Below are 26,239 nucleotides of genomic sequence, written 5' to 3' on the forward strand. Positions count from 1 at the left end.
TTTTTGTATTTAAGAAAGATTTCACTAAACTAAACCACTACACCATTCAGGTATGACCTAAATCAAATCCCTTATGACTATACAGTGGAAGTGAGAAACGGATTTAAGGGACTATACCTAACAGACAGAGGGCCTGATAAACTATGGATGGAGGTTCATGACACTGTATAGGAGACAGGAATCAAAACCATCAAGAAAAAGACTGTCAAACCCAAGAAGAAGAACCATAAAAAAGCACAATGGCTGTCTCAGGAGGCCTTACAGCCATCTGTGAAAAGAGGGGAAGTGAGAAGCAAAGGATAAAAGGAAAGATATTCCCATTTGAATGCAGAGTTCCAAAGAATAGCAAGGAGAGATAAGAAAGCCTTCCTCAGTGATCAATGCAAAGAAATAGAGGAAAACAACAGAATGGGAAAGATTAGAGATCTCTTCAAGATAACTAGAGATACCAAGGGAACATGTGATACAAAGATGGGCTCGATAAAGGACAGAAATGGTATGGACCTAACAGAAGCAGAAGATATTAAGAAGAGGTGACACGAATACACAGAAGAATTGTATAATAAAGAACTTCACAACTCAGATAATCACGAAGGTGTGATCACTCACCAACAGCCAGACATCCTGAAATGTGAAGTCAAGTGGGCCTTAGGAAGCATCACTATGAACAAAGCTTTAGTGGAGGTGATGTGGAGGTGATGTAATTCCAGTTGAGCTATTTCAAATCCTCAAAGATGATGCTGTGAAAGTGCTGTACTCAATATGCCAGCACATTTGGAAAACTCAGCAGTGGCCACAAGACTGGAAAAGGTCAGTTTTCATCCCAATCCCACGGAAAGGCAATGCCAAAGAATGCTCAAACTACTATACAACTGCACTCATCTCACACGCTAGTAGAGTAATGCTCAAAATTCTCCAAGCCAGGCTTCAGCAATATGTGAACCGTGAACTTCCAGATGTTCAAGCTGGTTTTAGAAAAGGCAGAGGAACCAGAGATCAAATTGCCAGCATACACTGGATCATCGAAAAAGCAAGAGAGTTCCAGAAATACATCTATTTCTGCTTTATTGACTATGCCAAAGCCTTTGATTGTGTGGATCACAATAAACTGTGGAAAATTCTGAGAGAGATGGGAATACCAGATCACCTGACCTGCCTCTTGAGAAACCTGTATGCAGGTCAAGGAGCCAAAGTTAGAACTGGACATGACATGAACAACAGACTGGTTCCGAATAGGAAAAGGAGTACATTAAGGCTGTATATTGTCACCCTGCTTATTTAACTTCTATGCAGAGTACATTATGAGAAACACTGGGCTGGAGGAAGCACAAGCTAGAATCAAGATTGCCGGGAGAAATATTAATGACCTCAGATATGCAGATGACACCACCCTTTTGGCAGAGAGTGAAGAAGAACTAAAGAGCCTCTTGATGAAAGTGAAAGAGGAGAGTGAAAAAGTTGGCTTAAAGCTCAACATTCAGAAGACTAAGATCACGGCATCTGGTCCCATCACTTCGTGGCAAATAGATGGGGAAATGGTGGAAACAGTGGCTGACTTTATTTTGGGGCTTCAAAATCACTGCAGATCGTGATTGTGGCCATGAAATTAAAAGACGCTTACACCTTGGAAGGAAAGTTATGACCAACATAGACAGCATATTAAAAAGCAGAGACATTACTTTGTCAACAAAGGTCTGTCTAGTCAAGGTTATGGTTTCTCCAGTGGTCATGTATGGATGTGAGTTGGACTGTGAAGAAGGCTGAGTGACGAAGAATTGATGCTTTTCAACTGTGGTGTTGGAGAAGACTCTTGAGAGTTCTTTGGACTGCAAGGAGATCCAACCAGTCATCCTAAAGGAGATCAGTCCTGGGTGTTCATTGGTAGGACTTACGTTGAAGCTGAAACACCAATACTTTGGCCACCTGATGCGAAGAGCTGACTCATTTGAAAAGACTCTGATGCTGGGAAAGATTGAGGGCAGGAGGAGAAGGGGACGACAGAGGATGAGATGGTTGGATGGCATCACCGACTCAATGGACATGGGTTTGGGTGATTTCTCTTTCAATAACAAGCAAGTATGGTTTAGGGGCAAAAGACAAGCAAAAAACCCAGGCTGTTTTATTTCCTCAAACAAACAGAGAATCAAAATGTGCTGAGTAAAATAAGGTACAAGATTATGTGTAACTTTTGCCAAATAACACCAAATATAATGCAAAGAATAAGAATAAAGAAGTTCATGAAACCTACTAGTTTTTCAATATCTAGTCTAAGGTACAAATTAGGTGTGATATTTGCCTTCAATATAACTGCTCACAGGTCATAAGTGCGTTTAAAATATTCAAGTTTTGAATTTTTCACTTACTAACATCAATGATCCAAGACTGAAAGCTTACACCAATAGTCTTGGATACCATGAGCTTTGGAAGTGAAGTTAATATATTTATTCAGTCTTTCTTGGGACCAAAACCAAGTGTGTCATCAAGAAAAGTAACAGAATTGAGGATCAAGACCCAGTATGAGAACTCAAAAGAGCCTCTTTATTGGTCTCTCTATATTAATAGGCTCTATTTACTTATACATAGCTAAGTGGAAGAAAAATTTAAGAAATTACTGTTGGTTCTCAAAGGAATATTTTATTTTAATGACATTTACATAAGCAATAATATAATAGTAATTCATAGATGTTCATCTGTTTTATGTTCATTTGCTTTCAAAATATATATTATTGCTCTTCTGTGGCTTAATTTTGGTTTTCCATTTTTTAAAATAATTCTAATCCTGGTGTTCACTTCAGCAGCACATATACTGAATCTCTAATCTTAGAAATTTGGGCTTTTGTTGTTATGATAAACTTCATTAGTGGTTTGAAAATTCATATCCAAAGATGACTTGTCAATGTAAATGTAGAATGAGACTTGCCTACTTCGACTTGAAATGTCATTTCAACATTAGATTATAAATCCACCCCACCCTCCCAGGCAAAGTCTGGTTGGTCTAATCTAATGTTGAAATGACATTTCAAGTCGAAATAGGCAAGTCTCATTCAAAATATATATTATTGCTCTTCTGTGGCTTAATTTTGGTTTTCCATTTTTTAAAATAATTCTAATCCTGGTGCTCACTTCAGCAGCACATATACTGAATCTCTAATCTTAGAAGTTTGGGCTTTTGTTGTTATGATAAACTTCATGTTTTTATTTGTAACCAGAAATCAAACACATGCTAACACAACCTGTTTTCTGGCCTCACCAGCATATCAATGCTAGTGTTTACACAGTGACTTAAACTTAAGACTCCTTAGCAGAAGGCAGCTCGCTATCCCAAATTAACAAACATATTTTTGATTGATGAGGAGTTTTATTTAGAATGTGGGAAAGACAAAATTGCCAATGAAAATGCCCCTCTCCTCAGCGGTGCCTCTAGTACCAAATATCTCAAAAATTAGTGTGGAAGAACCATGGTCTCCTGATGAGTCCACAAGCAAGAACTGACTATTTAAGAGACTAATCCAAAGATAGGACAGATGATAGTGAAACATTTAAAAAAAACTCTTTGTAAAGAAAGGAAGTGGACTCAGCAGAAAAGGACACCACAGCGCTTCCTTCCTTGTCTTACCCCTCACCCTTCCAACACCAAAAATTCCACAGGATCTGGAAAGACTTGCTAACATTAATTTAGGAAAAGCCTGTGTTACTGAACCTCCTAAAGAGAAAGTGTCCATCCCATTCCCAAATATACAAAAGAGTAGTTTCGGGTACATTTTGCTAGCCAGCTGCTGAGCTTCGGAATTCAGCCTATTTCCTCTTTTCTTTAATAGAGAAAACAGAAAAATAGCAGATCAACAGTTTTTTTAGAGTAGTTCTTCCCCCTCCTCACAGTCTCGATAATGGCAACAGGTTTCATTTCCCTTCCACGACCTCATGGAGCTCCTAGAGCACTAGCTCCTTACGTGGCCACAGAAGAGAGTTGGGGAATCTGATGTAAATAACATGAAGCTAGCTGCCCCATTGAGTTCTAATACATCAGATGCCCAAAATACACTTTAAGACTAAAAAACATGCCACCCTCCTTCCTTGTTTCTGCATCTGCACCCTTAATGACGGAGAGGAAAGAGAGCTATTTGCATTGGTTATATCTAAATTTTCTGTAGGAAAGATCTACTGTGGACAAGCTTCAGTATTTTATTCAGTTAAAGTCCTAGGACTGGATCCTCTGGGAAAAGGTTTCATAAAACAGTATATATTTTGTAGTAAACAACAAAGTGGAATTCCTACAGGTGGTTTATGCCATGTGTAGGAAGTGTGCTATTTTCATAGGGAAAGTCCGAACGTTTTTCCCATTGTATTACCTAAGTAAAAGAGAAATAAACACCACTGGTGGCAGTGGAGTATACAAAATGATATCACATTTTAAATCATGACTATCTAATAAAATAAATTTTGGAAAGGGTAATTAGGCCAATGTGAACCGGATAATTACAAAATTCCAATTGCGCAATAAGGTGACATAATACAAAGGCATAACTTCACTGTAAAAACTATGTAAAAAGATTGAGGAAAGAGCATTCCAAGTAAAGTCATTATGGAGCAAAGACCCAATTTTATTCTTAACAGAAATTGTTTGCAGATGCAAGTAGCCTCCACTACCTATTGCACCTATTCTTCTGAATAACATAAGAAAAGATCAGTCACTACACTGTCACGAATTTAAATTATCATGTAAATACGATGAGGCTTCCCTGGTGGCTCAGTGGTAAGAATACGCCTGCCAATTCAGGAGATGTGAATCTACCTCTGGGTAGATGTGTTCTACCTCTGGGTCAGGAAGACCCCCTTGGAGGAGGACATGTCAACCTATTCCAGTATGCTTGCCTGGAAAATCCCACGGACAAAGAACCATCACGGGCTAAAGTCCATGGGGTTGCCAAGAGTCTGACACGACTGAGCAACGAAACAACAACAAAAATATGATGGGCCAACTGCAAGCTTGAGAAAAGGATGGAATTAGGGGAACAGACCTCTTCCAGACTAAGGGTTTTCCATTTTTTAATACGTTATCACATATGCTTAGTTGCTCAGTCATGTCCAACTCTTTGTGACCTTCTGACTGTAGCCCACCAGGTTCCTCTGTCCATGGGATTTTTCAGGCAAAAATACAGGAGTGGTTGCCATTTCCTTCTCCAGGGGATTTTTCCAACAGAGAGACTGAACCCACATATCCTGTGTCTCCTGCATTGCAGGTGGATTCTTCACCTTCAGAGCCACCAGAGAAGTTGTTTTAATACTTTATGTATGACTATTGCAGAAAATTTGGGAAATATGAAAAAAAGAGGAGCAAGTAAAAATTACCTCTATCTATCCATGGAAGGCACCGTTTTAAATGGTGCCTATAAATAAATGGAATATGTAACTATAAATGGAATCAAGGCCTTACAATTTCAATGTGCTTATTCATATTTCAATGTAACAGTCATTTGGGGGAGGAAACACCGCTGACCATGCCACGTATGACTTTGATAAAGACTGCTAAGGCAGAAGACAAAAGAGAGCAAATGGGGGCAAATGCATGAGGGCTCTTTACCCCCTGTCTCTGTGTTGCTCTTCTTATTTAGGATTTTCAAAATATCTTTGGTAATCTTCTTCAGCTGATGTCTGGCTTCGTCACGCTCTTTTCCCACTCCGTAAAGAAGGATTGTGCGCTGGTTACATTCATGACTTGAAGATTCATCCTGAAAAAGAGAAAACGCGTTTTGAAAGCCCTGTTTAAAGGGCGGGGTTCATGGACATGAAATGCGCTAACCACAGCATCTCCATGCTGGCTCGTGCGGTGGTGGCATCTGGCCCGCCTTTCAATTCACCTCAACCTCCACTGGCAACACCCTTGTTTTTCCAGTTTGGAACTTGCTAAAGTTTAAAAAAAAAAACAAAACAAAAACACAGTGTCAACTGACCTGAAGTCTTAATAGAAGCAGTTGATGTGGGCGTACCTTACAGAGTAAGTTTTGACTCTTGATTGTTTAAAATTTAACATGGTGTTAATGTCACATCCTAATTACATACTAGCTATATTTTTTTCCTTATGGAAAATGTTATTTCTTAGTAAGCTTGGTTTTCTATATTCACTAAACATTTTTAAACAGTTTATATTTTTGCTAGGATCCTCAAGTACTTTTATTAAAAAAAAAAAGACAGCTCCATTAACTTCCAACATGACTGTGTAAGACACAAGAATGTATTTCTTTCCAAATGTAAACAAAAGACAGCATGGTCTTATTAGGTGTGAGAAAAATAGTTGGAAACGCAAACACATTCTGACACCACCTTCCTCTCCTGGACCACCTCCCTCCCCCACCCCACCCCCATCCCAAACACAGTGAATTCAAACACTGTTTTTCCTACACAGGAGAGGAAATTACTTAGGCAGAGCATCACAGAAACACATTCCTTAATTAAAGTTCAATAATCCCAGACATGTCCTCTCTTATGCCTGGTTTTGAATTTTTCTATGTAATCTTTTCTCTTTGATCCTATATTCCTAAATTTTCTTGGTAAAATTCCTAGTTCTATCATTTACCCCATCTCCTTTTCTTACCATTTGCCCATATTTACTCGTGCGAGGTACTAAGTTCATAGTTCAGTCGCTCAGTCGTGTCCGACTCTTTGCAACCCCATGAATCGCAGTACGCCAGGCCTCCCTGACTTACTATCACTAATAGTATCTATCCCTAAGAAGCTCACGTGAGGGAAAGATTTGTCCCAGGAAAAACAAACTGTACTCTGTGCATATAAATTAGCAGTGGCTGCAAAAAAGAGCAGAGTCCTTGTGACCTGAAGCACACCAATGTTCAATATGGAGTACACTCGTGTGTGTGCTCTGCACAAGCAGCATTTTGCCCCTGCAGTCTTGAAGTGAGACCCTGTTGCCTCCCAGTTTCAGTCACTGTTCTCTCAGTCTCTTTTTGTCCTTCTGTCTTTCTCTCACCTGCCTGCATTCAAGGCACCATTTCCTTCTTTATAACATTTTATCAGAAACATACATTTGCATAATCTGCCAATCTAGCTTGCTACCACAGCCCCAAATGTTATTTTAAGTGCTCAAATTTCCCTTCTTTAAAAAAAAAAAAAAAAGCTAGCAGTGTTTTCTAGAAGCTGTTATTTAATACCCTGAGTTGCGTAATCTCTTCCAAAGTCTCAACGGACAGACCTAACCCCAGCATAAAGTCAACACAGACAGTGATTCCTATAGCTCTATGACCTGAGCTACTGCACTAATCTCTGATTTTGTTGTTCCTCCACAGCATTACTGATATACTTCCTTTTTGTCTGGTGGGATGTGTAAATATAAGCCCTACAAAGGGAACAGAAAGGCAATGAGGAAACTGCACAAAATTCAGATGCCAGTCATGTGCCCTGGTGATTGTTTTCAGTTAAGTTACCTGTCAAGTGGTTCAAATGCAAACTTGAGTGTGAGGGGTGATGGAAAGGTGTTAGCAACAGGTGTTTAGAGAGTACCTACCTACAGCAAGACAAGGTACTACGCACCCTGAAAAAATGCTTGGATGCATGTCCCCTGATTAAGGAGTACAGATTCAGTGTCATCCCAGCAGCATCTGCAGAGCTTGAGGCCCAAACAGGGAAGAGGAAGGATCCCTGTGTTCTATGGACATGGAGTACTATGGCTCCACACCGATCAAGTAACAGCCCAAGCTCAGGGTAAGAGAGGGCTTTGACTGCACCCAAAGTATGCCCTTGCCAACACCATGGTCAAGAATAACGAGCCTTTTTGAGCCTCAGATTCTTCCCCTAAAAACTGATAACACCACCTTTATTACAAGGTTTGGGTGAGAACTGAGATATGTCTGTAAAAATGCTTAGTGGCATATCAGATACAGCACCCCCTGCTGCCCATTCATATTATTGCACCTCCCCCGGTAAGCACCCTACAACCACATTACTACTCAGTATTTCCCAAAGGCACTGAGCACTTCCTTCCTTTGCTGGTCTCCTCTTGCTACCTGAAATACTCTCAACACCCTCAACCGCACTTGTAGAAATGCTGTGTGCAATGACAGCATTTCTGTCACCCAAGTTTAGTGAGAACCCTCACTACAGGGGAAGGGGTGGAGAGGACAGACTTTGGAGCATTTATCATGGTGTACAGCACTTATTTTCTCAGTACCTGTTAAATCTCTGTCTTCTCCACTAGACTGTCAGCTTTGTGAGGAAGAACCCAGGTCTATTTTATTCACATTTGCATTCTCCCAGGTCTATTTTATTCACATTTGCATTCTCCTTAATGGCACTTTATATTTGATAAATATGTGAAACAAGGAATAATTAAGTAGATCAACCAAAAAACAAAAAGAATGGGGCAGGGGTGAAGATAAGAACAAAACATGGTTTTATAGAAAAGCTGGCTTGATAACTAAGTGTTGAAAAACATAAGATGAGAAATGAGAGGCAGAGAGAAAGACCAAAAAAGTTTGTAGGGTATAAATTAGGTCTTATTGGCAGAAATAAAAAATAAGAAGCAAAATCAAGAGGTACCTGAAAGAAGTTAGGAAAGGATTGGGAAGTTTCAAGACGGACTCACTAGATATAATCTGTTGGTGGGTAAAGGAGCAGGTTATAAGGGTAGGGAGCTCATGAATTCACCATTAGGCGAGAGAAATTCAAGGGGTGGGTGGAAACATATTACAAATGTCTAGTAGGTGGTTTGACAGCAGGTATAGTGTAGAAGTGACAGCTTAGGGAAAAAAGCAATATGTCACTAGAAGGGATTCAAACCCCCCATGTTCTCTTTGGAAAGGGTATGGGAGGGAAGAATGCTGAGACAGTGAAGGGGATAAATAAATCATCAAATGATGGATATACAGTCTCCATAATTAAAAAGTAACCAAAGAAGTCAAGGTCACAAAAGTGAGGGAAGCAACAGTTAATAACAGGGGCCATCAACAGTGTTGAAAACAGTTAAGAACTCACAGTGGATGCTGGCTTCCCTGACTTGTTTCTTAAAAAACAAACAAAAAATCGTGTGAACCTCAAAAGAGAAGTTTCTCTAGAGTGGTAGGGGCAGAGAGGAGGAAACAGGAGGTTGGAGTAACAGTGATGGTGCAATGGTGACTATGAGGGAAGCAGCCCACAGTTACTAGCAGCTAAGTGTAAAGAAAAATAGCTTGAGAGGAAAGTGGTCACTTTATTAGGATGGCCAATGACATACTCTCATTTCAAAGCTATGTTTCAAGTGAGTCTCCAGGAAGGAAATCGGGATTGGAAGGCAGATCATACTAACAAAGGAGACAGGCAACAGTGACCTCTTGTCTGGATTAACATCAGAAGAAAGACGAGGACATCTTTCCACTTAACCACAGACAGAAATGAAAACTGGTGAAAATACAGGGAAATCTGGAGGTGAAGAAGTGAGACGCTGTATCAGTTCACTGGCCCTATTATGCTCAGGGAATGGGCCAGAGGCAAAGTCATGAGGTAAGAGTCAGGGGATGGAATTAAAAAAAAAAAAAAGAAGAAGCCTGCAGCTAGCTGGGGGAAAACAAGCCCAAAGCACTGGTCACTCTCTACATGGGGCATGAAGACAGCTTTTCTGACATTTAACATTTTCTAGGGAAATCATGATAGCTGTTACTAGCTTTCAAAGAAGAAAGGCAACGTTTTTAAAAGCAAACCATTTTTCGATAGCCTACAAGATTCGTTTACATCCATTTTTTGTGCATGTAGAAAATGTACAAGCCTTCAAATAGCAACATACACATGAGAATAAGGTCAGTCTCAGAAAATGGACCACATATTACCAAACGTATCGGATAAGTTCTGCTCTTTAAATTAAGTACTAAAACACTGAAGTTGCATGGCTGTAAAAGCTCCAAGAGAGTGTTAGTGGCTCAGTCTTATCTGACTCTTTGAGACTGCATGGACTGGAGCCCTCCAGGCTCCTCTGCCCATGGAATTCTCCAGGCAAGAATACTGGAGTGGGTAGCCATTCCCTTCTCCAGGGGATTTGTCCAGCCCTAGGGATCAAATGCATGTCTCCTGCATTGCAGGCAGATTCTTTACTGTCTGAGCTACCAGGGAAGCCCAAAAGATCAGTATCAAAGGATTATTCTCTTGTTGATACCCTGAAGGACACATCTGTTGGGCAGGAGAAAGAATCCATAGGACAGTCTATGGAAGTCTAGCCATCCCCTTTCACGCTTACCCACTGCTATCCTTGAATTAAGAAGGTCACCTTCCTATAAACTGAGTTCTGAAAATCTTATCCTCCTGATCAATCATTTTCTTTCTTCAGATAATATCTCAAACTCACAAAGACTTAACTGATTTTAAGAGCAATTAGGAGGATACACATCCAAAAACTCTGGAAGGCTTGTTGCATTGATACTATAGCAATTGAAAAATGTTCCTTAAGCCAAATGTTCTGAGAAGGGAAAACCGGAATTAACTGGTCTGATGTTAGTCATCCTCATTTCTTTAAAGTAAGTGACTAGAAATGTTGCCAAAACTTGTGTGTGAGTTCATAAGGATGTGACCACGGTGGTGAGATTAGAGCTGTGAACTCTCCTTTCATCTCCAGTCATTATTTCTTTCAGCTGAAGCATTCAATGGACTATATTATTCTGTATAGAACAGAATAAACTCAAATCAGTGTTACAGCAGGAATAAGCCTTGGGCTGGTGGAGGAGAATGGGTGTGCACACTGCAGGGAGGCTTTGCTAAAGAAGAAGGAAATTAGCAGCAGGTTCTCAGTAATATGACACCTGGAGTAATTTTTGTAATTACCTGGAGTAATTTTTTCTAAATCAAGAGAATCAGGGACTCCTATAATTAGATATTTAAAGGAAAGCTTTGTACAATAATAGCTTATAGTCAACAGTATGGCCAAAATGAGGCCTTTATCCAACAAACTCAGAGCATCCTAGGAGCATTATGGCTGTCAAGTGGATTAATTATAGATACCACTCCTATGCTTTCAAGCAAAACACCCAAGACAAGGATGACAAATAACTGGATCACCAGAGATAATATACTTTTTTTGTTTTTTTTTTGCTAAACATCGCAATGCCCAATACTCCTTACTTTTTGAACATATCTTATAATATATAACCTAAATTTCTACATTCTAACAGGTAAAGCCAAACCAGATGACATGAGAACTGCCTTAAAATGCACGTGCTCCATCAGACGTTCACTAATGTCAACACAACTGCATTTTAAAACCATAAGACAAGAAAACTAAAATAGCATTAAGAGCTAATCCAAGGGCATCATTACCTCTTCATCTCCTCCCCAACCCAGTTTCACAAGGACCACAGGTTCCTACCACTTCAGGGCATGGCCCTCTTCATTCTCTGTAATCCTATTTGAAGCAAATATGTATTTTCGGATAAACAGACTACCTTTAGTAGACTCGATAAAAAAAAAAAGAAACCAATTAAACCATGTGTATATAAAAATCCTAGGGTATACAGAATTAGTTCACTTTTCCAGTCATCTTCCAATGACAAAACACTATCAGAGAAGGTTCACAGACAGGTGTGGTTGCGAGTTAAAGTCAGAGGAGAGATAAAGCTAATTTAGATCAAGATCTGGAGCCTTTCATTTATCCCTCAACTCCCTAGTCACAGCACTATAGAAATCTGGAAACATAAATGAGTTAAGTATACTGAAATAATGTTCCTTTTGTGTGGCATATTAATTTGTTGAAAATAGTCAGGATTTCCCCCACATCACCCCCCAAGCCTTGTTTCATCCAGAGGTCTTAGAAACGCTTCACAAACATTCCGTAAAGCTGACAATCAATCTGGTGTAAAGGCAAGTATGACTCCTATTTTCCTAAAAGGAGTATAGCCATCCCATTCATGGCCTTCCCCTCTCACTGGTGGGCCTCAGTGCGGGGGAAGGGTTGTGGAGACAGTAAGATGGGGAAGACTTTTGCACACAGTGGTCACAGGTGCAGGCTCTAGAACTAGAGAGCATGAGTTGAAATCGGGTCTCTAACTCCGCTGCTCTGCTCCTCTGTTTTCATCCAGAGAACAGAAATAAGACGATTATCTACTTCACAGAATAGTTAACTGATGACAATATAAGAAACCCAAAGTGGGCTATTATTATTCTGAAGTGTATGTGGCATAAAAGCTTTTTCAAAAAGTATGATCTGTCTCTAAACCAACAAATAAATTAATTTTCCAAGAGTATATCATCAAGCCGACGTCTAAATGACTAACAGATGGGGACCATGACGTGACTGACATTTCCACCTGAAATTACCCAAATCCATAGCTTGATTTCAAATCCATAATGCCAGCAAAATTCTCAGCTAGTTTAAATCAGTGGCCTTCAACCCTTAAGCAATATGAGCATCACTCCTTCAGGAAACTACAGGTGAGGAAACTACAGATGAGGGCTGCATTCCTGAGCTGCTGGACCACCGGGGCTAGAATGGCGCCCAGGAAAGTGCACTTCTCATGACTCCTCAGGTGACACTGAGCTGCTGTTCTATACTTTTAAAACCGCCCGTGAAGATCATCTAATCCACACTGCGACAGACACACTCAAAACTCAGAAGAAATAAATAACCGAAAGATATGTTTACAACAAAGACACTTACCCAAGTGGATCTGCTGGTAACAGAAGGACATTATAGTTTGAAACAGTGTGTGAGTGTGTACACAAGCGTGAGTATCCACAATATTTATATAAAGGTGATAGTGAGTCTCTTCACTGAATGATTGTTGTCAGTCACTAAGTCATCTGCGACTCCTTCGCAACCCCGTGGCCTGTAAGGACTTCCTAGGCAAGAATACTGGAATGGGTAGCTATTTCCTTCTCCAGGGAATCGTCCCAACTCAGGGATTGAACCCATGTCTCCTGCCTGACAGGCAGATTCTTTACCACTGAGCCACCTGGAAAGCCCTCACTGAATGACATATTTCCCCAAAAAACAAAGGCAAAGTCAAAAGAAATTTGTTTAAACTCTACTCAAGACAGGCATAAAAGTCCTATATAATAAGCCTAGCAATGGATACAACTGTTTTTTTCTTTCTTAATGTAATTTTACAATCTTCAGTTTTATAATGGGAGGAAATTGTATCGCCTACAAAGAGCTGATCAAATACAGATTTAAAATAATGACATTATTAACCAGGAAAAAAAACAAAGAGCAAGAGACCTAACATCCCTAATGAGCACACATTACAAGTTAATGTGATTACCTGTTAAAAGGCAATAGATCTCCAGTGCTGGGCACAATATGTTTTCAGGTAAATAACCATCTGACAAAGCAAGTCTGCAGCCTTCTCCAGGAAGCAGACATCACCAGGCTTGATCTCTTGGACTTATCATTTGCATGGGAAATAACCCAAAGAGCTCACAACGCATCAACTCTATGGCAGGTTTCAGTACAAAGCCACAGGATTTTAAATTGCTTTTTAAAAGATGACTTCTCACCCACCGTGCCCCATATTTCCCAAGGAAATAAAAGCAGAAGTCCTAAAAGCGGGCCAGACGGAAATACAGTGTCTGCACAGCCCTGAGTCCACGGCATCTGAAGGTAATTTCTGATGGTGAAGTCTTCTTCCTCTCTCCCCCTATTTCTCTCCAGAACATTCAAGACCTGACTGATGAAACCTCAGCAGATTCTCTATCATAAAGAGTGTGAGCAGCTAAACTAAGACATTAAAAGGAAAATAACAGATGCCACTCTACAGCCTGTAATAACTACCGCTTACTGGACACATTCAAATCCTTCAGATCAAGAGTAACCAGGTAATTTTATATCTAGGTATTTGACAAGCATATGTATTTGCACTATGATGCGTGTGTACTTTTTATTTCAAGTTTTCTTAAGGTGGAAACCTTTAATAGCAGTATCAATATGGGTATATAAATGGAATATAAACTAAAATACAAGCTGCATTAATGATGCTGGAGATAACCATTAACTTCTTCATTAAAAAGAAATTATACAGAACATGGAAAAAATATTCAAATGGTCTTACTTATTTTATCTTGAGTATAAAATCAGATTTGCTATAGTTAGCGGGAGCTGAAGCTCTTCATTGTCAACGATACTTGATAAACAAGCAACTGTTTATGAAAAATGAGCATTCTCAAAGTATAATTTCCAAAACTATCAAGGCATAAACAAAGAAAAATGGCAGTTGCAAGTAAGGTTAAGTCGGTTATCTTCTATCAAATTCTAGGGTTTATTTAGTCTTTTTTTTTTTTTTTAAGTTAAACTGCTGAGGAGGTATATGACGTAAACCTTAATTTGTTTAACGTTCAATAATAAAAGGATGGAAAATAGAATTCCATTGACATCTGGGGGAACTTAGAATTTTTTTCTTGCTATGGAGGTATCTGTGCATTAATATCACCATGTCTTCTATTTAGGAATAATATTTTCTTTACAATCAATTCCATTGGTTTTTTGATAAATTCAAATTTTACAAATTTCATTTTATATTTCAAAACTTAGATGCCAAATAATGTATTCAAATTAATATATTCAAGTCAAGGGTTAATTTCCTTTATTGCTGCCTGTTGTGGTATAAAAACCTATGGATCCAGGCAAGGACATGATCTTGGTATTTTATTTTAGTTACCATTATACACTCTATAAACCTAGAAAGTATGCCTGGGGTATTTTGAGGAATGCCATCTAATGACTACATAGAGAAATCATTTCCTCATTTTTTTTTAACCATTTAAAATTTCTTCCCTGAATGATAGTCAAGAAAACATACATGAAACCTTAAAATTTACTAAGCAAAGTTGGAAAAGAGATGCACATGGGTTACAATATTTGCATGCAAAGAATACTCTGTGAGGCTGATTTTCGAATGGATGACAGAGCAATACAGAGGCAGAAATACAGTCCAATTATAAAGGGAAAAATTTGTCTTCTGCTTTATATTTAACAGTAAATTTTATACAAGTGATTTGATACAAACTTTTCACTTTTTACTTTAAAAGTCTCTACGCAATTATCAGTCATTTCTCCTCAGAACCCTTTGAAGGTACTAGAGAAAATGAAGTCCAGGAGTAAGGATTGCTATAGGAAAAGTGACTATGAATAAAAACAACAAAGTCAGAAGGTAAGGAAATGAAACTGGAGAAGAATAAAGCATAGCCTAAGTATTTCTCTTCTAGGTTTTATGTATACGCACTTTTGCCTAAGATCAAAAATGTTTTATAAGAGGCAAACATTCAAAAAATAAGAAATACAAAGCAACTACATCTTCATAAAATGTTCTTCAGACTATTTTACTGTGCATATAGAATATCTGCCACTATGAAATATTTTGATTTGGTTTTTCTGTTCTTTACTAACTGCCCCAGTGAGGATCAGGCACCTCAATTTTTAGAGAAGTCTCTCCAAAAACGTTACCCACAGCGATGAGGGCAAAATCAGACAGCAGGGACCTGAAAATGATCATTCCCTCCATCCCCCTCTAGGTCGCAGAGAGAGACACGAGCCATGGACAACCTCAGCTCTGTGGCTGGGAACAGCAGCCAGTGCGGCCGGGACTACAAGATTACCCAGGTGCTCTTCCCACTCCTCTACACGGTCCTGTTTTTTGCTGGACTCATCACAAACAGCCTGGCAATGAGGATTTTCTTTCAAATCCGCAGCAAATCCAACTTTATTATTTTCCTTAAGAACACAGTCATTTCCGACCTCCTCATGATTCTGACTTTTCCATTCAAAATCCTCAGCGATACTAAACTGGGAACAGGACCTCTGAGGGCCTTTGTGTGCCAAGTGACCTCCGTCGTGTTCTATTTCACGATGTACATCAGTATCTCATTCCTAGGACTAATAACTATTGATCGCTACCAGAAGACCACCAGGCCCTTTAAGATGGCCAACCCCAATAATCTCTTGGGGGCTAAGATTCTCTCGGTTGTCATCTGGGCGTTCATGTTCTTAATCTCCTTGCCTAACATGATTCTGACCAACAGGAGGCCGAGTGACAAGACTGTGAAGAAATGCTCATTTCTGAAGTCAGAGTTTGGTCTGGTCTGGCACGAAATAGTCAATTATGTCTGTCAAGTCATTTTCTGGATTAATTTTCTAATTGTCATCGTATGCTATACGCTCATTACCAAAGAACTGTACAAGTCATATGTGAGAACAAGGGGCGCCGGCAAAGTCCCCAAGAAAAAGGTAAACATCAAGGTTTTCATTATCATTGCTGTATTTTTTATATGTTTTGTTCCATTCCATTTTGCCCGAATTCCCTACACCCTGAGTCAAACCCGGGACGTCTTTGACTGCGCTGCTGAGAATACTCTGTTCTACGTGAAAGAGAGCACACTCTGGTTAACGTCCTTAAATGCATGCCTGGATCCATTCATCTACTTTTTCCTTTGCAAATCCTTCAAAAATTCCTTGATGAGTATGCTGAGATGTTCCAATTCTGCATCATCTCCATCCCATGACAACAGGAAAAAAGGACAGGACGGCAGTGACCCAAGTGAGGAGACACCAATGTAAATAAAGTGAGATAACAGTTCAGTCTATTCGTGCATAGAACTCCCCAAAGGCAAGCACTATGTGGAAAATATTAACACTGACTAAGAAGTAGCTGAGTTAGCAACAATAACTCTTGAAACAAGTAATAAATAAAAGACTACGAAAGCAATTTTCATTTCTTTGTCCAATACTGAAAGCAATCTTAAGAAGCAGGGAGGTAACCTAACATGTAGCTGTGTAGCAAAACAAACTGCATCCAATCACCACGCACATGCAAAACCACACACAGGTCATGATATGTAGAGTTTTGACAAAACGGGTAACCATATAATAATGTATACTGTAATTTAAAAAAATACATTGATCGCAATCCTACTATGAATTTATTATAATCAGCTAAGAATGATAAATCTGATAAAATCACACCAATTATTATATACTAATATATGTATATATACTTATACATGCTTTTATATATATATATATATGTATGTATATATTGCAGTCCCTTAACCAAATGCTGACCTATGTGATATTCCTTATAAAAATTTAAGTAACTGAGACATGTAAAAATAGTCATTACGAACTTCCAATTATGAGAAAAAACTTAAGGGATTTAAACTAATTGAAATGGTAACTGATCAGACTGAAAGGTTGTAAAACTACCTTCTCAAGAAAAACAGCAGAAATAGCAAAGTTATTAAAACAGAGTTATTTTACAACATTCAAACACCAGGAATTTATGAATATTTCTTTAACAGCACAGGAACTGGTTTACTCATATTTTGATAACTTTAGTAAATAGAGTACCATCATTGATACTGATCTCTATTAACTAGCTTCTAAAAACTGCCTGTGTTTTGGGCTAATGAACATTTCCCCTATGAGAAAAACAACTTAAATAAGATTATGCAGTTGAACAGTATGAACATTAACAGGAAAGTGACGAAAATGTTGGGAATTACCTGTTTGTCATTTGTGTATATAATAAATAATTAACATTAAACTCTAAAACATACTTTGTTGGAATTTCTTTTTTCAAAGTTATGAGATACTATAACTGATATTTTCTATACTCCTATATCAAATGAACCTATTTAAGAAAGGACAGTCACCAATACTATACTTTTTATTACATGCTGAAACTCCAGTACTTTGGCCACCTCATGCGAAGAGTTGACTCATTGGAAAAGACTCTGATACTGGGAGGGATTGGGGGCAGGAGGAGAAGGGGACGACAGAGGATGAGATGGCTGGATGGCATCACTGACTCGATGGACGTGAGTTTGAGTGAACTCCGGGAGTTGGTGATGGACAGGGAGGCCTGGCGTGCTGCAATTCATGGGGTCGCAAAGAGTCCGACACGACTGAGCGACTGAACTGATTAGGCAAAATCTATTTTGAAGGTGATATCTCATGTCAATTAGTTCATTGTTGTTATTGTTGTCTAGTTGCTAAGTCATGTCTGACCCTTTAAAATCCCGTGGACTAAAGCACACCTGGCTCCTCTGTCCATGGGATTTCCCAGGCAAAAATACTGGAGTAAGTTGCCTTTTCCTTCTGCAGAGGATCTTTCCAACTGAGGGATCAAACTTGCTTCTCCTGCATTGGCAGGCAGGTTCTCTACCACCAGGGAATCCAATTAGTTCATACCTAAATGAAAAATTAGGTCAAACTTATAATGTTGTGAGATTCCACACAAGCCGTATTTTTTTTAATGTAAACAAAACACACATCACACTTGGAAATGGACATGATTTATCAATTATTTATGATCCTCAGAGATGATTCCCAAATACAAAGCAGAGATACCAATATCTAAATATAATGTGAGAAGAAATAAACGGGATTAGCTGTAGTAAAAGGAAGTTCACCGAATTCCAATATAATAGATTCTATTCTACTAAGTTAAATTTCAGTACAAAGCTGAGCTCATTTAACTCTCTAGACAGTAACTATTCTCAAGCAAGCAGCCACATTTCCTTCTCTGGCACTTCTGCAAGCGAGCACTGGATGTCAGTGCAGATGAACACAGAGATACAAATCAAAAAAGATGCATATTCGACTTACTGCTAGGGCAAAGGCAGTAGCCGTTTCTGCCAGAGAGACCAATGCAATTCACTCTAATGTCCTATGAGCAAACTCGTTCTGTAAGAACACCAGGATATTTGAGCTGGAAAAGAAACAAGGGCCGACAAATCTGACTACCTTACTTTGCATATGGGAAATATAAAGGGCAGATCTACTCTTCAGTCTAGCCAAGTCAAGGGAAGGCTGGCCACGGATGAGAGCGGCCGCGTCATGCTGCCAGGGTCACTAGGTATCGGAAGACTGCATGGCAGGCAGAGATTTCCTGAATAATCTTTCATTTGGGATTAAATGCATTCACTGAGATGATGATTTCAATAAGAGAAATAACCAGAAAAGCTAATGGTGTCGCAACACTTTTGCAAAACAAACAAACAAACTTGTTCAATGTTTGGAATTATCTAGGTTATTATACATAATATGAAAAAATACTAAACCATACTTAGTTGAGAGTTTTTATTCAAATACATTAGAAGCATATACTCCTTTATCAAATATCAAACTGAACCCATTCAAGACAGATTAAGAGATCACTATTTATGGAGTACTCACTTTACACAGAACATGTCACTATCTCTAGCTTTAGGAATTTTAATATACACATTATATCTCTCATTTCACAATAACTTCAAAAAGAGAGAGAGAGAGATCAAATTTTATAGATAGAGATTCAGAAGATGAGACAGACAAAACACAGTCGTGGCCATAAAAGTGGCTAAGAAGTCCTAATGATGCTGGTTACTGGCATTTTCTCCCAGTGGTTTCTTATATAAATAGTCTAAAGCAGGTGTGACAAATTTTAACCTGCAAGTCAAATCTAGCCCAGCACCTGATTCATACAACATGTGATTTAAGAATGGTTTTTACACTTTCAAATATTTGCAGGAGGAAAATTGGAAGAATAAAACTTCACACTGCACAAAGTTGTATGACATTCAAATTTCACTGTCTGTAAGGTTTTATTAGCACACAGCCACACGTACCCACGGTTTACTATGTCTCATTTCCTGCTACAACAACAGGGCTGAGTAGTTGTGACAGACTGAGGGGCCATAAAACCAAAATATTTACTACCTGGCTGTTTAGAAGACTGACAGCCCTGCACTGGAACCCTAAAACTTCAAAGAAATGCACTGTATAGAGAAAGAGCCCTCTCTTCATGCATCTCAGTGTTTCAGCAGCTTTGCACTGAAAACATCTGTAGGTACCTTTGGCTGATCTAGGTCATAATGGCTGGCTGGTAACATTCAAAGCGGAAAGTGGGATTATATTGATGCTGGTGAGAACAAAATATGCAATATACTTACAAGCCAATAAAAGAAACAGCCTGACTTTAAAAACATAAATAAATAAAAATGGGAAAGGGGCAAAAGAAATCAATTCCCAAGAGAAATACAAATAGATATTAAAAATATGAAAAGATATGCACCCTCATTAATAAACAAGTTTATGTTTACATGACATGGCTTTTTTCACCTGTAAATTTAGAATTGATTTAAAAGATTTTTAACAATTTTGTTGGATAATCCCATTTGATGAGACAAAAAATGAGGACAATCTTTCGGGAAAACTTTTTAAAATACCATTCAACATATCAATGCATATCCTTTGATCCAGAAATCCCACTTCTAGGAAACTTTCTATAAATATATGTTAGAATAAATACATAAAAATACATGGAGTGGGATTTGATCTACAGCTTGTTTTTAATAGAGAAAAATTGGAGGGAAAAAAAGTAAATGCCCAAAAGCAACAGCATATATAAACTATGATAACTTTATATAGTATAACCCTTTTATAAAAATTGTTAGTAAATCTTTATATACTAACATGGAATGAAAAAAAGATGCAATATGTCAGTAAATATAAATATATATATACACACATATACATATTTGCACACACAATGGTACATATATTTAAGGAGGATTAACTTTCACCGTGCAGAAGCATGATGGCAGTGACGGACCACCCAAAAGTGCGGCCTCAGAGAGGAGCTATCCCACGTCAAAGGAGTGGTGGCTGCGCGGGCGCAGGAGGGCCGAGAGGAGCTACTCCACGTTCAAGGTCAGGAGGGGCGACCTCATCCAAGGTAAGGAGCAGTGGCTGAACTTTGCTGGAGCGGCCGTGAAGACATACCCCACGTCCAAAGTAAGAGAAACCCAAGTTAGGACGGTAGGTGTTGCAAGAGGGCATCAGAGGGCAGACACACTGAAACCATAATCACAGAAAACTAGTCAATCTAATCACACTAGGACCACAGGCTTGTCTAACTCAATGAAACTAAGCCATGCCCTGTGCAGCCACTCAAGACAGGCGGGTTATGGTGGAGAGGTCTGACAGAATGTGGCCCACTGGAGAAGGGAATGGCAAACCACTTCAGTATTCTTGCCTTGAGAACCCCATGAACAGTATGAAAAGGCAAAATGATAGGATACTGAAAGAGGAACTCCCCAGGTCTGTAGGTGCCCAATATGCTACTGGAGGTCAGTGGAGAAATAACACCAGAAAGAATGAAGGGGTGGAGCTAAAGCAAAAACAATACCCAGTTGTGGATGTGACTGGTGATAGAAGCAAGGTCCAATGCTGTAAGAGCAATATTGCATAGGAACCTGGAATGTTAGGTCCATGAATCAAGGCAAATTGGAAGTAATCAAACAGGAGATGGCAAGAGTGAACGTTAACATCCTAGGAATCAGTGAACTAAAATGGACTGGAGTGGGTGAATTTAACTCAGATGACCATTAAATCCACTACTGCAGGCTAGAATCCCTTAGAAGAAATGGAGTAGCCATCTTGGTCAACAAAAGGGTCCAAAATGCAGTACTTGGATGCAATCTCAAAAACGACAGAATGATCTCTGTTCGTCTCCAAGGCAATCCATTCAATATTACGGTAATCCAAGCCTATGCCCCAACCAGTAATGCTGAAGAAGCTGAAGTTCAACAGTTCTATGAATACCTACAAGACCTTTTAGAACTAACACCCAAAAAAGATGTCTTTTTCATTATGGGGGACTGGAATGAAAAAGTAGGAAGTCTAGAAACACCTGGAGTAACAGGCAAATTTGGCCTTGGAGTACAGAATGAAGCAGGGTAAAGGCTATTAGAGTTCTGCCAAGAGAACACACTGGTCATAGCAAACACCCTCTTCTTACAACACAAGAGAAGACTCTACACATGGACAACACCAGAAGGTCAACACCAAAATTAGATTGATTATATTCTTTGCAGCCAAAGATGGAGAAACTCTATACATTCAGCAAAAACAAGACCGGGAGCTGACTGTGGCTCAGATCATGAACTCCTTATTGCCAAATTCAGACAAGAAGAAATTGAAGAAAGTGGGGAAAACCACTAGACCATTTAGGTATGACCTAAATCAAACCCCTTATGATTATACACTGGAAGTGAGAAGTAGATTTAAGGGACTAGATCTGATAAAGTGCCTGATGAACTATGGACGGAGGTTCATGACACTGTACAGGAGACAGGGATCAAGACCATTCCCATGGGAAAGAAATGCAAAAACCCAAAATGGCTGAGGAGGCCTTACAAATGGCTGTGAAAAGAAGAGAAGTGAAAATCCAAGGAGACAAAGAAAGATATAAGCATCTGAATGCAGAGTTCGAAAGAATAGCAAGGAGAGATAAGAAAGCCTCAGTGATCAATGCAAAGAAATAGAGGAAAGCAACAGAATGAGAAAGACTAGAGATCTCTTCAAGAAAATTAGAGATACCAAGGGAACATTTTATGCAAAGATGGGCTGGATAAAGGGCAGAAATGGTAGGGACCTAACAGAAGCAGAAGATATTAAGAAGAGGTGGCAAGAATACACAGAAGAACTGTACAAAAAAGATCTTCACGATCCAGATAATCACAATAGTGTGATCACTCACCTAGAGCCAGACATCCTGGAATGTGAACTCAAGTGGGCCTTAGGAAGCATCACTACAAACAAAGCTAGTGGAGGTGATGGAATTCCAGTTGAGCTATTACAAATCCTCAAAGATGATGCTGTGAAAGTGCTGCACTCAATATACCAGCAAATTTGGGAAATTCGGCAGTGGCCACAGGACTGGAAGAGGTCAGTTTTCATTCCAATCCCAAAGAAAGGCAATGCCAAAGAATGCTCACACTACTGCATAATTGCACTCATCTCACATGCTAGTAAAGTAATGCTCAAAATTCTCCAAGCCAGGCTTCAACAATATGTGAACTGTGAACTTCTGGATGTTCACTGGTTTTAGAAAAGGCATAGGAACCAGAGATCAAATTGCCAACATTCACTGGATCATGGAAAAGCAAGAGAGTTCCAGAAAAACATCTATTTCTGCTTTATTGACTATGCCAAAGCCTTTGACTGTGTGGATCACAGGAAACTGTGGAAAATTCTGAAAGAGATGGGAATACCAGACCACCTGACCTGCCTCTTGAGAAACCTCTATGCAGGTCAGGAAGCAACAGTTAGAACTGAACACAGAACAACAGACTGGTTCCAAATAGGAAAAGGAGTACGTCGAGGCTGTATATTGTCACCCTGCTTATTTAACTTCTAGGCAGAGTACATTATGAGAAACGCTGGGCTGGAGGAAGCACAAGCTGGAATCAAGACTGCCGAGAGAAATATTCATAAGCTCAGATATGCAGATGATACCACCCTTATGGCAGAATGTGAAGAGGAGCTAAAAAGCCTCTTGATGAAAGTGAAAGAGGAGAGTGAAAAAGTTGGCTTAAAGCTCAACATTCAGAAAACGAAGATCATGGCATCTGGTCCCATCACTTCATGGGAAATAGATGGGAATACAGTGGAAACACTGCCTGACTTTATTTTTGGGGGTTCCAACATCACTGCAGATGGTGATTGCAGCCATGAAAGTAAAAGACCCTTACTCCTTGGAAGGAAAGTTATGAACAACCTAGACAGCATATTAAAAAGCAGAGACATTACTTTGTCAACAAAGGTCCGTCTAGTCAAGGCTATGGTTTTTCCAGTGGTCTTGTATGGATGTGAGAGTTGGACTGTGAAGAAAGCTGAGTGCTGAAGAATTGATGCTTTTCAACTGTGGTGTTGCAGAAGACTCTTGAGAGTCCCTTGGACTGCAAGGAGATCCAACCAGTCCATCCTAAAGGAGATCAGTCCTTGGGTGTTCACTGGAAGGACTGATGTTGAACCTGAAACTCCAATACTTCGCCACTTCATGCGAAGAGTTGACTCATTTGAAAAGACCCTGATGCTGGGAAAGATTGAGGGCAGGAGGAGAAAGGGATGACAGAGGATGGGATGGCTGGATGGCATCACCAACTTGATGGACATGAGTTTGGCTAAACTGTGGGAGTTGGTGATGGACAGGAAGGCCTGGCGTGCTGTGGTTCATGGGATCGCAAAGAGTCGGACACCACTGAGCAACTGAACTGAACTTTCTACTGTATATTAATATGTCAATAACTGAATTCTTCAAACTTCTTTTTTTATAACAAAATTATGAAACTGGATACTAATATAGATATTTCAGATTATAGTGTAAATTTATTGCCTGTTTCCAGTTATATGTAGAGATTTTATAATACCAAATTCATTTATACACATGGATCACTACAGTAATGTTAAGCTGCATAATGTATTTTAGATTACTACCACCTTGGGTTAGGGCTTCTCTGATAGTTCAGTTGGTAAAGAATCCGCCTGCAATGCAGGAGACCCTGGTTTGATTCCTGGGTCAGGAAGATCTGCTGGATAAGGGATAGGCTACCCACTCCAGTATTCTTGGGATTCCCTGTGGCTCAGCTGGTAAAGAATCTCCCTGCAATGTGGGAGACCCGGGTTTGATCCCTGGGTTGGGAAGATCCCCTGGAGAAGAGAAAGGCTACCGACTCCAGTATTCTGGCCTGAAAAATCCCATGGAGTCCATGGGGTCGCAAAGAGTCAGACTCCACTGAGCAACTTTCACTTTCACTTCACTTTCACCTTGGGTTAATTCAGTGTGAGATTTTAAACACTTTTATATAATCTGGGGAAGTACCATGGTATCCTTCGATGAGAAGTAAAAGGCTCTTCTATGAGTACAGGAGTTCCAATTTTGACTTTCATTTCAACTGAAAGCAAATACTTCCTCATCTTTTCCATTATTATTTATATGGTACTGGTTACATTGATAGGAACTTTATACTGTTGAGTTTGATTCAAAAGACATTCTGTAAGGAGATGACAAATGCTTCGTTCATTTCCATTTGGCAGGCTTCTAATTTCTAATACTTTTCCTTACATATTTAACTCTCTCCTGATAATACTGCTGTGAACCAATTTATGTTTTCAACTGAGTACCTCACTTTGAGACAAAGAGATTCACAAATCCATGAAAGTGTATTATGTGTGTGAAGTCGCTCAGTCGTGTCTGACTCTTTGCAACCCAATGGACTGTAGCTTACCAGGCTCCTCTGTCCATGGGATTTTCCAAGCAATAGTACTGGAGTGGATTGCCATTTCCTTCTCCAGCGGATCTTCCCGACCCAGGGATCGAACCCAGATCTCCTGCATTGTAGACAGATGCTTTACCGTCTAAGCCAAAGTGGATTATACCTCTTAGCAACAAGAAACATCCAGCTCAAAAACTCCAGAATTTGATAAGCACTCCCACACTCATCCTGTCTCTGGCAGTCGGAAGAGAGAGGGCCTGGTTCCAAGCGGGAGGCTCTGGAACCAAATTGTGTGGGTTTGCAGAGGGCTTCAGTTGCAGGACTTTGGGCAACCTGCTTAATGCCTGTGATTCCATTTTCTCATCTGTAAAATAGGACAGATCTCTGAGCTTTTTGTAAGAGTTCAGTTCAGTTGCTCAGTCATGTCCAACTCTTTGCGACCCCATAGACTACAGCAGGCTAGGCTTCCCTGTCCTTCACCACCTCCCAGAGCTTGCTCAAACTCGTATTCAAGTCGGTGATGCCATCCAACCATCTCATCCTCTGTCATCCCCTTCTCCTCCTGCCTTCAATCTTTCTCAGCATCAGTGTCTTTTCCAATGAGTCAGTTCTTCACGTCAGGTGGCCAAAGTATTGGAGCTTCACTTCAGCATCAGTCCTTCCAATGCAGGACTGATTTCTTTAAGACCACATAATCACTTAGAACAGTATATCTAGTGTAATTTCATTGGTTTTGACTAAATTCCTTTGAGCTTGATGAGATTTTAAATGTTTTGTTTAGGAACCTGCCAAATCGTAATAATTTCCAGGACCTTTCATGGCATATCTTCCTTGATTCACTCCTTTAGTCGGCTATTCCCACAGATATAGAGTATTCCATTTTTAATTTCACTTAACAAGAAACTTACTAACATAAACCATTTGGCAAACGTTCTTCAAAGCACTTGGCAAACATTCAAACATTGTTATACCTTTAACAACCCAATGAAGCAAATGCTATTATTTATTTTCATTGTTATGAGGGGACAATGGATTCATAGAGAGCCTAAGTAACTTGACCAAGGTCACAAGAAAAATAAGTTGGAATATAAGGAAATGAACCCAGGCACTCTGGCTCGTGAGCATTGCTCCTGTCCCATCACAGCCTCTCAGGTGCAGCATCAAGGCAGAGGACCCTCCCCTAGTGGGTATCAACACTGCTGTGAACTAAGAGACCACTGGCTAACATGTATGAAGCACACAG

The 26,239-nt window shown here is 39.5% G+C and overlaps 2 protein-coding genes across 2 annotated transcripts in view; one reads left to right on the forward strand and one right to left on the reverse strand.

Annotated features, from left to right (window-relative positions):
- Nucleotides 1–26,239, reverse strand: part of MED12L (mediator complex subunit 12L) — a 354,867-nt gene that overhangs the window by 74,234 nt on the left and 254,394 nt on the right. The window contains exon 16 of the mRNA XM_052636382.1: nt 5,582–5,729. Coding sequence (XP_052492342.1) covers nt 5,582–5,729 — 148 coding nt within the window. The remainder of the gene's footprint in view (nt 1–5,581; nt 5,730–26,239) is intronic.
- Nucleotides 15,494–16,513, forward strand: P2RY12 (purinergic receptor P2Y12). The gene has a single exon (XM_052636408.1). It carries the CDS (start codon nt 15,494–15,496, stop codon nt 16,511–16,513), a length of 1,020 nt encoding a protein of 339 aa, XP_052492368.1.

Source organism: Budorcas taxicolor, chromosome 1 (genome assembly GCF_023091745.1).
Source record: "Budorcas taxicolor isolate Tak-1 chromosome 1, Takin1.1, whole genome shotgun sequence".
Lineage (NCBI taxonomy): Eukaryota > Metazoa > Chordata > Mammalia > Artiodactyla > Bovidae > Budorcas > Budorcas taxicolor.

Coding starts and splice junctions, on each gene's coding strand:
- P2RY12 (XM_052636408.1), top strand. CDS start 15,494: ATGGACAACCTCAGCTCTGTGGCTGGGAACAGCAGCCAGTGCGGCCGG.